This window comes from Lissotriton vulgaris, chromosome 9 (assembly GCF_964263255.1).
Source record: "Lissotriton vulgaris chromosome 9, aLisVul1.2, whole genome shotgun sequence".
In the NCBI taxonomy this organism is placed as follows: Eukaryota; Metazoa; Chordata; class Amphibia; order Caudata; family Salamandridae; genus Lissotriton; species Lissotriton vulgaris.
Window position 1 is genome coordinate 478,338,932 of NC_141697.1, and position 14,748 is coordinate 478,353,679.

The 14,748-nt window shown below is 43.3% G+C and overlaps 1 protein-coding gene across 1 annotated transcript in view; it reads right to left on the reverse strand.

Annotated features, from left to right (window-relative positions):
* The window catches only part of SYNE2 (spectrin repeat containing nuclear envelope protein 2), a 1,750,628-nt gene that overhangs the window by 1,197,137 nt on the left and 538,743 nt on the right, over positions 1-14,748 (reverse strand). The window contains exons 44-45 of the mRNA XM_086937933.1: positions 13,259-13,555; positions 10,929-11,237 (exon numbers count right to left, since the gene is read on the reverse strand). Of these exons, the coding sequence (XP_086794059.1) occupies positions 10,929-11,237; positions 13,259-13,555 (606 nt within the window). The remainder of the gene's footprint in view (positions 1-10,928; positions 11,238-13,258; positions 13,556-14,748) is intronic.

The following is a 14,748-nucleotide window of genomic DNA, read 5'->3' on the forward strand; positions in this document are numbered from 1 at the left end:
CCGCCACCACCACCCTCTGCAACTGGACCCCAATCAGCACTGAAGACACCACCCGCACGATGAACTCCATCCACTCCGGATCACCAACCGACCCGTGCCCACACCACGTCTTCAACAAAGCCGACGCCACCATCGCGCCCCATCTCTGAGACACCATCAACTTCTCCTTCCACACAGCCACCTTCCCGGAGAGCTGGAAGCACGCCGAGCTGACCGCCCTCCTGAAGAAACCAACGGCGGACCCCACTGACCTCAAGAACTACTGTCTCATCTCGCTCCTTCCTTTACCGGCCAAAGTCATAGAGAAGACCGTCAACAAACAGCTGGCCGCCTTCCTCGAGACGAACGGATCCCTCGACCCCTCGCAGTCCGGGTTTCGGGCCAACCACAGCACCGAGACCGCCCTGATCGCAGCCACCGACGACATCCGAACCCTGATCGACAACGGGGAAACAGCGGCCCTCATCCTCCTGGACCTCTCTGCGGCATTCGACACCGTCTGCCACCGAACTCTAGTGAAGTGCCTCAGCAACATCGGAATTCCTCACCGGAAGAACCCAGAGAGTCCGCCTCCCTCTGTTCAGATCCGAGGCCACCGAAGTCATCTGCGGCGTAGTACGGATCTTCACTCAGCCCAACCCTCTTCAACGTCTACATGAGCCCCCTCGCAGCCATCGCATGCCAGCACAACCTCAACATCATCTCCTACGCCGACGACACCCAGCTCATTCTCTCCCTCACCAGCGACCCCACCACCGCCAGAGCCAACCTACACGAAGGGATGAAAAACGTCGCCGACTGGATGAGGAACAGCCGCCTTAAACTGAACTCGGACAAGACGGAAGTCCTCATCCTGGGATCATCACCCTCCGCCTGGAACGACTCCTGGTGGCCCCCGGCCCATGGCACCGCTCCCAAACCGACGGACCACGCACGCAACCTGGGCTTCATCCTGGACTCCTCCCTGTCAATGACCAGACAAGTCAACGCCGTCTCATCCTCGTGCTACAACACCCTGCGCATGCTCCGCAAGATCCTCAGATGGAACCCCACGGAAACCAGGAAGACCGTCACCCAGTCACTCGTCACCAGCCGACTGGACTACGGGAACACCCTCTACGCCGGAACCACAGCAAAACTTCAAAAAAGACTCCAACGCATCCAGAACGCCTCCGCCCGACTCATCCTCGACATCCCCCGGCACAGCCACATCACCGGACACCTGAGAGACCTGCACTGGCTCCCCGTCAGCAAGAGAATCACTTTCAGACTCCTCACCCACGCACACAAGGCTCTCCACGACCTGGGCCCCAAGTACCTCAACGACCGCATGATCTTCTACACGCCCACCCGCCAGCTACGATCGACCGGCCACGCACTCGCCACCGTACCACGCATCCGCAGAGCCACCGCCGGAGGAAGATCCTTCTCCTACCTGGCAGCCAAGACGTGGAACTCCCTGCCAACCCACCTTCGGCGAACCCAAGACCATCTCGCCTTCAGGAAGCAGCTCAGGACCTGGCTGTTCGAGCAGTAACTTTCCCCTCCCCCAGCGCCTTGAGACCCTTCCGGGTGAGTAGTGAGCTATACAAATGATGTGATTGAGTGATTGATTGATAGATTAGCAAATATGTGTGTGAGGAGGAGTGGGAAAGAAGACACTTCTGGCTTCTCAGCAAATGCTCCAATTGGATTCAGGTAAATGCAGTTCATCATATTTTCAGTGTTAGAAATGGGATTTCTGGTTGGCTAAGGCATTCGCCAAAGCCTGGCAGAAACCACCACTCCAGTCAGGGCAAGGGAGGTACACGCTGAAAATAACCCCTGCTCACCACCTTGGTAGCTTGGCAGAGCAGTCAGGCCTATCCCAGAGGCAATGTGTAAAGCGTTAGCGCAACACACACACACAGCAGCAACACACTAGGCACACCTCAAAAGGAACTCCAAACAAGGTTATATAAAAAGTAGCCTTTGTATTATCCAAAACACATTAGAATCATAATCACACATATACACTGTGCCAACTGGCACTAGGCAATAGGGGATTATATACATGACAGGGCCAATCGGGCTACTGTCAGAACCATCACAAGCACAAGTAGTAGAAATAAAACACAACCAGTTACTATTAGTACAATAATGACCTCAGCATTATATCTAGCAACATAAACGCATTATGTCTGCATCACAGTAGGCATAAAACACATTAGGCCCAAGCCTCATAAGCACCCTCTGTAGGCATCACATTAGCATGAACACATTATGCATAAAGACCATGGGCATAAATCAAATTTGGCAACCACCAAATTAGGCATAAACACACTATGCAGTTTTGTAGAGCCTGGCGCTCTACCAATATCACCAAACAGACCCCAGGCCAACTGGCCATCCACTGGGGCTCCAATGCCCTTTGTCTAAAATGTCAGGCCTTACTCTAGGGCTTCCACTGGCCCATTTGGCTGCCTTGGCAGCGAAAACACTGCGCAATGCACTGGGGTGGAGGAGTGTATCTCGCTCCTTCATTCTCAGAGAAATAAAAATGTCCCCATTGTTGCAGCTGCCCGCTCCTCTGCAGTGCAGCTGTGAAGAATGACCTTTGGCACTGCCGTGCCTCCTGATCCCCCAATGGGACTCTAAAATAATAATGCCCAACATGGCAGTTGCCCACGCGAGTGCAGTGCAGCTGTGATAATGAAGTATGGCACCACTGTCCGGTCCCACTCAGGGAACCCAAAAATCGCCCCCAAAAGAAATTAGCAGGGATCAGCTGTAGCACCACGGTGCCTCCTGGAGCGCCAATGCAGCTCCGATTAGCCCCCATCCACTGGACTCTCCTTCTGGGCTACTCTAGTCCCTCTCGGCAGCCTGCAGGGATCAGCTGTAGCACCACGGTGCCTCCTGGAGCGCCAAGGCAGCTTTGTTTAGCCCCACTGACCGGACTCTCCTTCTGGACTTCTCCGGTGCGGCAGCATGCAGGGCTCCCTCTGGTACCTGGGAGTAGAGCTCCGCCCACGATCAGACTTCACTTGCCTGACTTCCTCCGCGGCCGCCCTGCAATTGGCGGCCTCGGCAGCTTCCTCTTCCCGGCCCGCTTCGGTTGGGTAGTCGTACGTTAGCCCCGCCCCCAACCAGGCACAGGCTTCGGCCTCTCTTACGGGCTGGTTTCACTCCTCGGCTCAATAGTGCGGGGTAGGCTCCTGGCGTTCTGGCATCAATGCAGGGTGGGCTTCAGCTTTCTTCTGGAAATACTCACAAACGAGGGGAGGGCTCCCGCTCTTTAATCCTTGCAAACACGGGGTGGGCCCCCGCTTCCTACACAATGCAGGTAGGCTCCCGCTCTCCTTCCAGCAGCATCGGGGAATCCTTAAGCTGGGATTCCCTCAGAACAATGTGCAGCTCAGCGCTTCAGAGCCCGTGTGCTCCTCCTGATAATTAGATAGAGCGCCCACGAGACGCTAAGGTCCAAACAGTCTCAGGGCAAAGGCTGGGTCCAGACAGCCCAGATCACAGGGCCCTCCAGCAGGGAGGCAGTCCCTCATGGCGGTTCCTCCTGGGGCCCGGCAGCAGAAAGTCCCCCCAAATCACAAGGAAGCACAACCTTTTCATCGGGTCACAGCCCCAGTACTTGTACTAAGTTTTCCTTTGTTCTACCCTTGGCACAGGGGTGGGGGAACAAGTCTCAACTTGTTCTGGGGGGTATTGAAGCACTCTGTTTACAGGGCTCCTCTTCCCATCTGTCAGGTGGGGGCTCGGTCATCAGGCACTCCACAGGGAGGTGGAGCCAGCATTCACCTAGGCAGGCCCAGACCTATTCAGGGTGGGGACTACTCTTTCCACTACTCCAAATGCAGATCCCCTAGGGCTGACTCACCCTGCCCTCCCTGGAGCCATACACACCTCACCAGCCCCTGTCACTCCAAAGCCAGAAGTGTAATCCACATCAGCCAGGCAGACACATAGCACACAGAAATACCAACTTCTAAAAGTGGCATTTCTAAAATAGTGATAATATATCTGTGCACACCATTGCGCAGCATTTATTATTACTATTCCAACCATACCAAACTTGACCACGCTGCTCCTCTCCTATCAGGAATTACCACTGAAACACTTATCAGGCAATCCCCGATGCATTCCTACGGGAGGGCAGCCTCACAGCAGTGAGAAACCAAAATGGCTGTTTGTCACTACCAGGACATGTCACACACGTAAGGTGCATCTCCTACCTTTTACCTACAATGCACCCTGCCTATAGGGCTAGCTAGGGCCTACCTAAAAGGGTGATTGACATGCAGTAAAATGGGGGTCACAGACGTGGCACACAGTTTAGGTCTCACGTCACAGCAGCAGTAACACTGCACGCACAGGCCCTGCAATATTTGCCAAATATATGCCAAACAGGTGTAGACCAATCTTACCATGTTTACCACAGAGAGCACACACACTTTACACTAGACAGCAGTGCTAAAGTGCCCAGAGTCCTAAAACCACCAACACCATGTCAGAAAAAGGGCTAGGACAAAGGCAAAAAGTTCAGGGATGACCCTGCAAAAAGGTACAAGTCCAACATTCAGTATACCACAAGTACCGTAGTTGGTAGTGCCAGAGCTGGCACAGCATTTCTGTACATTACTGGGCAAGTATTTCTAAGTGATTGCCATTTTAATAAGGAAGTACCAGATCTATTTATTGTGCAACAGCCTATTCATGCAATGCAGAGGGGTACGTAGCACACTGCTGCCCCCTCAGCAAAAATGTACTATTGCACTGTGATAAATAAAGTTAATCATATCTTCAGTAATGCACGATAAAGTGTTCACCATCAGTTGGAGTAGCCAATGCTCGTATTTCTGTTCATTTCTTAAAACTTGTTTCTGGGTTATTGTCCTATTTCATCAGGAAGAAGAAGGTCTCTTTAGCTTAGGGTGACAGATGGATCCATGTTATTCCACTTTTCCATTCCTTGACTTTGCTTTACATATCATTGTTATGAGGTGTTAGCCCAATATGCTTAATTACAATGAACCAAGAATACAACCTTTGGGTGATTGCTCTTTTTCAGGAGGAAGTAGCAGGCGCTTGAAATGCAGTTTGTATTTAATCAGATCAGTATCATTCTAGTTCAGCACCACTCATATATTTTTGTACCTCACAAGTAAGGATGCGTCAGGATCTGTTCCTTCAGCCAGTACTGGGTTTCTGTGTTTTCTTTGGCATGTATTTGTGCATGATTGCATTTTTTCAGGAAAAAGTAGGATGTCTTTTCATAGGTGCTTCAAATTCTAATTGCATTTCATCAGGTTAGTACCATTCCAGTGCATGCATGTGCATCCCAAGGTGCATCCACCTAATGGTTCCTGGAGGACCTTTAACAGTGCAGTGAGGGAGTGAGCACACTGCTGTCATCTCAACAAAAGTCCCCCGCTGGGTTCTGGTAAATGCAGTTCATCATATTTTCAGTAACTAATAGATATGGAAGTGATCAAAGCTAGTGCAGACATTGCTGGTATGTCTGTGCTTTTCAGGACATATATTTTCCCAGAGTTCCATACTGTCTACTGTAATCTTCAACATATACATGGAGCCCCTTGGGGTTCTAATCACAGCTACCAGCATCATTTCAGCAACACAGCAACAAGATACAACTCTATCTTAAAGTCCCTTCTGCTCCAGACACCCAATGCCTCAAACACTGCATGGAGCTCCATCAGACTTGAATGTCCAGTGCCTCTCTGAAGCTCAACACAACTAAGATAAAATTCCCAGTATTAGACAAGAGCAAGAAATAGTACAAACTTGGATCAATGGCATTAAGCTTGATGGGTTCAAACCCCAATTTTTACTGAATGCCAAGTCACCTAGATTCACATGAGTTTTTCACGTTTAACTTAGACACAGGCGCACTCCCAATAGTCTGGGACACGTACAAAGCCTTTTTGAGAGGGCGATTACTAGCATATCAGATTGCAAAACATAAAGCATACAGGGCACTAATAACACAGATCGAAGAAAGAATAAGGGCCTTAGAACAAGCTGTGCTAGCCCCCAGCTCCCCAGACGAAGAGAATAACAATAAAAAAGATCTCCTAACCTGTAAATTAGAAATAGAGCAGGTATTAGACGGAAGGCTGAGGAAGCGCTGGCAGGCTAGTGCATTAGCACATTTCAAATATGGAGAAGCCAGCGGAAAACTCTTAGCCTGGAAAATAAAAAAAGATAATGAAAAGAACTCCATAAAGGAAGTGCAGATCACAGACTCGGATGTGATTTCTGAGAACAGGCTAGATATTGAACAGGCCTTTTTCCATCACTTTGATGAAGTTTATAGAGAAGATCTACGCCCTCAACAACAATCAATATATTCATGGCTTGACCAATACCAGGTTCAAGCTTTAGATGATCAGTCCTCCCATAATCTTAATAGAGAGATCAGCTCCACTGAAATATCTGCGGCGATAGATTCTGCCAAGAATAGTAAGGCTCCAGGCCCTGACGGGTTACCATCAGAAATTTACAAACTATTAGCTCCAGTAATTATACCAATTTTGAAAAGACTATTTTCCGGTATATTTGAGGAAGGGGATAATATCCCTGTTTCTTGGAACGAGGCCATAGTGGTTCTCATTTTAAAACCAATGAAGAAAGCATACCAGTGTGACTCATATAGGCCCATCTCCCTCCTTAACACTGATTATAAGCTTATGGCAAATATACTAGCAAAAAGACTAAACGGATCGGCAGCCAAACTTCTACATTTAGACCAGAAAGGCTTTACAAGGGGTCGTTCTATACAAGAGCTCACACAAACATTGGTGGGAGCGATAGATATTGCTTCTCAATACAAAATCCCATTAGCGGTCATTACCCTAGACGTCGCAAAGGCTTTTGACCGTGTCAACTGGGAATTCCTTATTGAAGTATTAGCAAAGGTTAACCTGGGGAAAAACTTTTGTGGCACAATAGCAGCATTTTACCAAGCTCCGACGGCCAGATTATTGATAAATGGTAGTCTATCTTCCCCTATAAAAATTCAAAGGGGGACAAGACAAGGGTGTCCGCTATCACCTTTACTATTTGATTTATACATGAAATCATTCGCAGAAAAGATCAGACAAGACCAAGATATCCTACCCTTTAAATATAAGAACTGGGTGAAGAAAGTTGCCCTTTATGCGGATGATTTGATGTTATATACCATTGACCCTATCAAATCAATCCCACTTATCTACAAAGCGTCAGAGCAATTTGGTCAAGTTTCTGGATACCTGATTAATCAAGCTAAATCAGAGTGTATGTGTTGGAATATTCCTCAGACTAATCACATTCTAATCCTGAAAAACCAAATCAGATATCTTGGAATCCAAATTACACAGGACATTAACCAACTTGCAGAAAAAAATCTTGAAAAGATCGATAAAGAAATGGCGGATTCCCTAAAAAACAGGTCATTCCTGCCTCTGACTTTAATTGGTAGGATTAATATAGTAAAAATTATGTTGTTACCCAAAATAATATATATATTTCAGAACATTCCACTTGCTTTCAAAGAAGCTAAATTAACTAAAATACAAGCTAAATGGAATTCGTTTATCTGGGCCTCAAAAGGTATAAGAATTTCTTGGAAAAAACTACGAAGGAAAAAAGGCAAAGGTGGGCTGTGCGCACCTGATCTGAGAGTGTATGCCTGGACCCTATTATTGAAAGCCAGAATTAGTTTATTTGATACTTTTGGGGGTACAGAAACAGACATTATGTTTCAAAATATCCTTTCTGAGACTCAGGGAGGGTCTCATGCATTTATTTTTAAGTTTGGAGATATGCGATTTTTAAAAAAATTGCGTCTAAAGGTTCTTAGAGACATGGCATATGTATGGGCCAGAGTAAGGAAAAAGCTTAACATCCAATATTACGCCAACTTAGCACCAATTTGGGACTCTCCGGGTGCTCCAGAATGGACTAAAAATCTATTATCCCTAGCTCTCCAGAGCGAAAATATCAGATTATGGGGCCAGCTAATGCCTGATGGTAATCTTTTGAGTTGGGAAGACATTTCTGCTCTCACAGATAAAAATCTATCCAAATTTAAGTATTTACAAATAAAAAGTTGGGATCAGGCTGTCACAGAGGGCAAAGGTGCTAAATCTTTCCTGGATGAACTACTAATGAAGAAAACAACTCCGCTCAAAACATCGACTCTATACTGGACAATACTTGAAGGAGAGGATGGAGAGTTCAGCCTTCCAGAACATCTATGGAGAGACCAAGTTCCGGATGCCGACTTGCAGACCTTATGGCAAGTATCCTTTGATTTGCTACACCTTACGGTCTCACCTGCCAATTTAAAGCGGAACCACTTGTTTGCTCTCCATAGGGTATACTGGTCTCCGGCCAGGATTGCTAAAATTTCAAAGGGGCCTACTCCCTGTTGTCCAAAGTGCCATCTGGAAAAAGCAGACGATCTCCATAGGTTTATGACTTGCCCCGAACTATCGCAATTTTGGTTTGAAGTACAAGAAGGTATGAAAGCCCTCTTTGGGTATGAAATACAGGTTAGTACACAATAAGTATTTTTTGGAATTCCCCCCAATTATGAGGAAGTATCTCAAGATAGTAATAAGTTATTTTTACACTTAATTATTTTAGCACGTAGAGAAATATGTAAATTGTGGTTGAGTACTAAGGCACCAATACATTTAGATTGCGTTAGGGCAATCAGACACACTCTTAGCTTAGATAAAGTGGTATGGAAGAGAAGGAAGCATTTTTGGACTCCTTGTATTAATTGGCTCGATGGACTATAAATCAACTTTGTCCAATGATTATGCCTTTTTGCGGAACGAACCACCCTAAGATCAGTCCAAGGGTCTGGTAAAGTGTAAGACTGAGCTGACTATAGACATGGTGGTACCGTAAGATTTATATTGGGTGTCTGCAAAAAGAGCTTCCATAAAGATTCTCAGTATAATCAATACCGAAAATATCTTTGTTGGCGTATGAGGACAAAAAAAACTTAAAAAAAAAAAAAAAGTCACCTAGATTCACCTTGACAGAAACCTCCTCCTGAAGGAACATTTGGAAAAGAAACAAAGACAGCCTGAATCCAGCATTCTCTTCTAAAAACAGGGAAATTTGTTTTTTTCAGGTAAGTGAATTCAGAACTGCTGTATAGGCCACTCTCAGCTGGATGATAACAACACCCTTGTCCATTTCCTCCCTAAGTCAACAATGGCACCCTCTAAAGGCATTCCACATGCCTAAGCACACCCCATTGTGGGTCAGAAGAAATGTGATCATATCACCTCCATCCTATTTGAATTCCATTGGATTCCCTTGTCAGGTCACAACATATTCAAAACCAGCTGCTTCATGCAACTTAACCTAGCACATGACTTTTTCCAACACCTGAGATGCAGTCAGATTAGATGATTTCTTAATACTCACTATAAACGTTTGGAAGCAGAGCTACAATCCTATTTTATGGTCTTTCCCCTGACAGTGGTTTTACAATCAAAATCATAAGTCGTAATCATAATGGCAGACATTCAGGGAAGTTGAATAGTGGTGAAATTAGGTAGATGTGTCACAAAGGGACATGTATAAACAGCACGTACAAAAAGAGCAACTTCAAGTCATCAGCTTTGCCACTCAACGTCCAACCGCTCACTCCCATAGCTGACCCACTCTCTGAAAACCCATGCATTTTTGCATGCTTGGCAAAATTTGACGTTGAGATCTGTGCCCTCCAAGGGAAATCGCTTTTCTACAGTTGGTGGTTCCCCCAGGAAGGACACATACTTTAGTGTATATCCCGCTCTTAAATTTCACAAGCAGCTCTGGTAACACCTATGGTGCCTAACAATTAGAAATGATTAATTTCCTCATTTGTGTGGCTGCTTCTCAATTTCTTTCTAAACCATTAAACATTCAACGTTACTTATCCTGTATACAGTCTTCAAATGTATCAGGCATTTTAAATATTCACCAGAAATTAATATTACTGGCGAACCTTTTTTGTGATGGCCTGTTGTCTTGTAATAACTGACTTCAGGGTGACTTCAAGTACCCAACAGTCTGTATTATTTTATATATTATTTCTGAACAAAATGTTGTTGATTACAATACTTATTGCCCAGGTTTCTTTGAAACTATTGGGAGGTACCTGTTGCTCAAACCATAGATCGATCTATCTATCTATCTATCTATCTATCTATCTATCTATCTATCTATCTATCTATCTATCTATCTATCTATCTATCTATCTATCTATCTATCTATCTATCTATCTATCTATCTATCTATCTCTATCATGAGCCTCCTTCAGGAACAACATCAAAAATAGTAGTCTTTGGGTTGGATGAACCTCCTGCATTTGTATCCTCTTGTCTCTGTCAAGATTGCACATTCTTAAATGTATACCTAAGAAAGAGTTATTTTTCTAAACCTTTCTCACTGAGACTCATCTGAGTTCCATTGTGCGTTTTTTCTGAACTGTATAGTGGCACAACAGCTGCTTTAACAGCTGTACTATTTGGAATTAGTACTGAGCATGTCAAATTCTTTGTATTTTTTACTTCATACATGCAGCCTAATACTACTTTATGCCTTACCACATTTTTACTTTATATGTCTGGACTACCATTCTATTCTGATTTCGGCTGTGGTGTTTGTAAAGCTTGACACCATCATTCTTGAAGGGGAGTCTGTAATTTTAGAAGTCATTGTTCTCAATGTATATGTGACTACAGTCCCTAAACAGTTATCTATTAGGATCACAAGATTGGTAAGGTATCATACTATGGTTTGTGGGCAAAAACAAACCCATAGCCATTTAAATCTTTCTGTACATTTCATAGTAGTCAGAGAGCCAACAAGCTCTGTGGAAGTCGGATGTCCATAAATGCTTAATGTTCACTAATCTTGAATCATACCTTCAGAATATCCATTGGTGATTCCACTTGAGTATTATCCGGTGTTTTTACGACAGCTGTCGACTCATCTCTCGTTGGAATTTCCTCTTCCAGTAGCCTTTCTCCATGGGAATATTTCTTGATTAGCTTCATAGATACAGCAGAAGTGTTGTTGCTTTCTGGTATCACATGTTCTTGGCGTATTCCTGCATCTCTCCTTTTAATCTCTATGTCATCTGCAGTGCTTCTATCCTGTGATTGGTCTTGTTTAACTGCTTCTTTTGACGGTACAACCTTCTCAAGTATGTCTTCTTTCATCTTGACAGCCACCTAAGGGTTTTAAAATAGTCAGGCAAAGTAAAATAAGCATTCAGATCCTTTCTTTTTATTTCTCAAGCATTCAGTTGCTCATTGAACTTTTAAATGAGTCACAGAACAAAATACCAATCACTTCGGTAAAATAACTCATACTTTTTTTTTCCTTTTTTAACATCTTCATTTGTACGGTTATACTAACAAGAAGCAGATATGTACAGTACATTGGCTTATACACTTAGGGAACAACACATGGTTATAAAAACACATTCATCAAATGCTAAAGCTGTGAGATGTGGGCTAACACCCACATACAATCATTCTAGCAACCATTCTCTTTTTGGTTCAGAGGTCAAGACTTGAAAATTACTAAAAAGCTGGTGGCTCAAAATTTCTACCTCTCCAACTGCAATGAGAATCTCTTCTGTAACTTTCCTTCTCTTAACATTTTTAGCGGTCAGTATCCACTGTCCAACCCATCATAGATACCATAGAGTCTCCCACTGAGAAACACCCTCCAAGACTCCCTAACCTGAAATATGATCTTAGAATCTTTCCCGTTCGCTCTATAACTCACCCTGCTGCTCCAGCACTCTCTTGATCTTGTGCTTTATAAAACATCCAGCACAACATGGGAAGAGCATGCTGGTGAGCTATAAACCAGGATCTTGGTTTCTTATGGGCAGGCTACAGCTGGTTCAGAAATGTAAGCACTAATGGGCACATGCATCAATATTGCATTTTGCGATTCCTTAATTGCGAAAAATAAGGAATCGCAATTAAGGAATTGCAAACTGCAATGCATCAAGAAATCGCTATAAAAATAGCGATTTCTTAAAATTCCTTAATGCGATTCTCTAATTGAGAATCGCAATTAAGGAATACCTCCCCATTCATTCCTATGGGCCTAGAGGCCCATAGGAATGAATGGAAAGACATTCTTAATTTGTAATTAACCATTAGAAATTTGCAAATTAAGAATGCAATTTCAAGGGTGCAGGGGTGTCCAAAGGACACCCTGTTGCACCCCTGAAATATGCTTAGAAGTACATTTTGCACACTCACATGTGTAAAATGGAACTTTGAAAAATGCACTTTAGTGCATTTTTCAAAGTTTTCGCAAATTACTATGAAGGTCAACTTCATGGTAATTTGCTCCTCTTATTTGCGAATTCGCAAATTTTCAGAGTTTGATGCATTGCATTTAAGGAATCTCAATTTGAGATTCCTTATATGCAATCGCAATTTAAGAAATCGCAAGTTTGCGATTTCTTAAAATGCGAAAATTACAAAATGTTAATGCATACCAAAAATGGAAATTACATTCGCAAGCGGCCGAATTTTGCGATTCCCACCGTTTGCGAATGCAATTTCCTTTGATGCTTGTGGCTATAAGCACATAGATGATGCTAGTGGGTCAATGAAAAACACCCAAATAAAAAAAATAATAGGAATACCAATGGATACACTATAGATAATTATCCTATTGATATGTCAAATTAAAACAATTCACAGATATTCTGACTTTGTATGTCTTTATCGTTGCAGCTTGGATAGATCTATTCCACAAAAGAATAACGGACAAGGTAAACCTTAATGAAAAATAATAATGCATCGAACAGATGGTTGTCACCTTCACCCCAAAGAGTAAAAGGGCCCAGAAATAAAGATGAAAAAGAAATAACATATAACAGTAGCATGAAAGACATTTTCTTATTTTTCAGCCTTCTCCCTAATTCTAACAGGTGGCATTCTCTATCTATACAGGTATTTCAATATTGGCAGTTTGCCTTTTTTGCCACATGCCATTGAGGTACTGGTGCTTCCTGTTTTTGTTTAAATGATGCTATTTGGAAGCCTGTTTTCAATTAAGTTACTTCTTTGCAACAAAGATCCTCCAACAAGTGGTGAGGAGTACATTTTTGTAGGAGTAAACAAAACATGCATTTCTGAATGAGCAAGTAAATACTGGCGATCATATATACGTCAGTTAGAAACTCTGGGGTCATGCTATAAGAACTAATACAAAAGCATACCTCCTCCGCATTCAACATTTCTCTCGGAAGTGGAACATCATTCGGTATTTCAGGCAGAGAGAAACCTTCTTCGCTCATTGAAATGACCTTGTCCAGTTCCTGTATTGACGTCATAGGGTCGCTGAAAATGGTCTTTGCTTCCAACTCAGAATTTTCAATTTTCGTTTGGATTTCCTGTGGTTTAATTGGCAGCCTAGTTGCTTCTGCAGTTGGCGAAAGTGTATTACTTTTGACGCCATTTTCAAATGGTAAAAACTCTCCTTCGAAACCTTCTTTGTCTTCTCCCTCGTGCATTTCCTACAATGTTTTTCCAAAATAAGAAAACTGAAATTTCTCTACCTTTTGCGAAAATATTGATTCAGAAAACACTTTCCACTGATAGCCGGAAAACTGTACAGTTACAAATACCAATGTTCCTTAAAACTCACATTTCATGAAAATGACAACATATCTGTGGAGTGGAGGGTCCCTTTTTTGGGCATGATGTAACTTCCATAAGTTTTATTGTGGTCCTAACATGCTATCTTGGATTCAGGTGATAGTTACAAACCAATCAGACTTCGGCCTCAAATGGCACAGTAGTACCATTAGAGTCACTCAATGGATTTATGAGACCATAATGCACAGTGGCTCACTAGGCGCTCTTTCAGATACACACCCCTTACGAACCAAATAGAGTTATTTAACCATTCAGTGGCCTGCAATAGTTACAACTTACAAGAATACACTATTGTATGAATTTCAGCAATCCAGACTCAGCGATAAAATTATGCCCTTAACCAAATTGGAATTCTGAGCTGTGCTGGAACAAAGGACTCCTATTTTATCTACTGATAGTTCACCAGCAAATAACCTCACGAAATGTGCATGAGGAAACATGCTGGAATGGTGGAAAAATCTGCAGGAAATGTTGTGGAGACACCAATTCCCATGTTTCTGATGTAGCGGAAAACACATTTTATTGTAGGGGTGCATTATAATCATGTGAAGATCGCACTTGCATTGTTGTATACACCTAGAGTGTAGAATTGTGAAACGTAATAAAACTAAACGTGATGTAATTTAGGCGGTGAAAATTAATTTGGAGAGTCGATGCAGAAAATGAATGTAACTTATGGAAGATATTAACGTGAAAAACTTGTGTCGAGTACCTGACAATTATTCATGTATTAAATGTGTTCACTAATTGTGTCGTTTTAGATGTAGGTAAATAGGTTAATTAGGAGTGCCTTATTTTGTATGCAAATCCGTAAAACTCATACAATGTTTTCTTATGTTAGCTGAATTTTGTAGGCCTGTAATTCGGTTCCCTGGAAACTCTTGCTTTACAATTAATAGTTGAATTTCATGTGCACATGTGGAATTTGTTCTTTCTCACGTTTTGTGTTGCAGGTGATAGAAGCGCTCGTTAGCTAGAATAATATCTGTTTTACTAGCTAGGCAAGGAGAGAAGAAGTTACAATTGTGTGACTTGAGTCAATAAAGGAAGG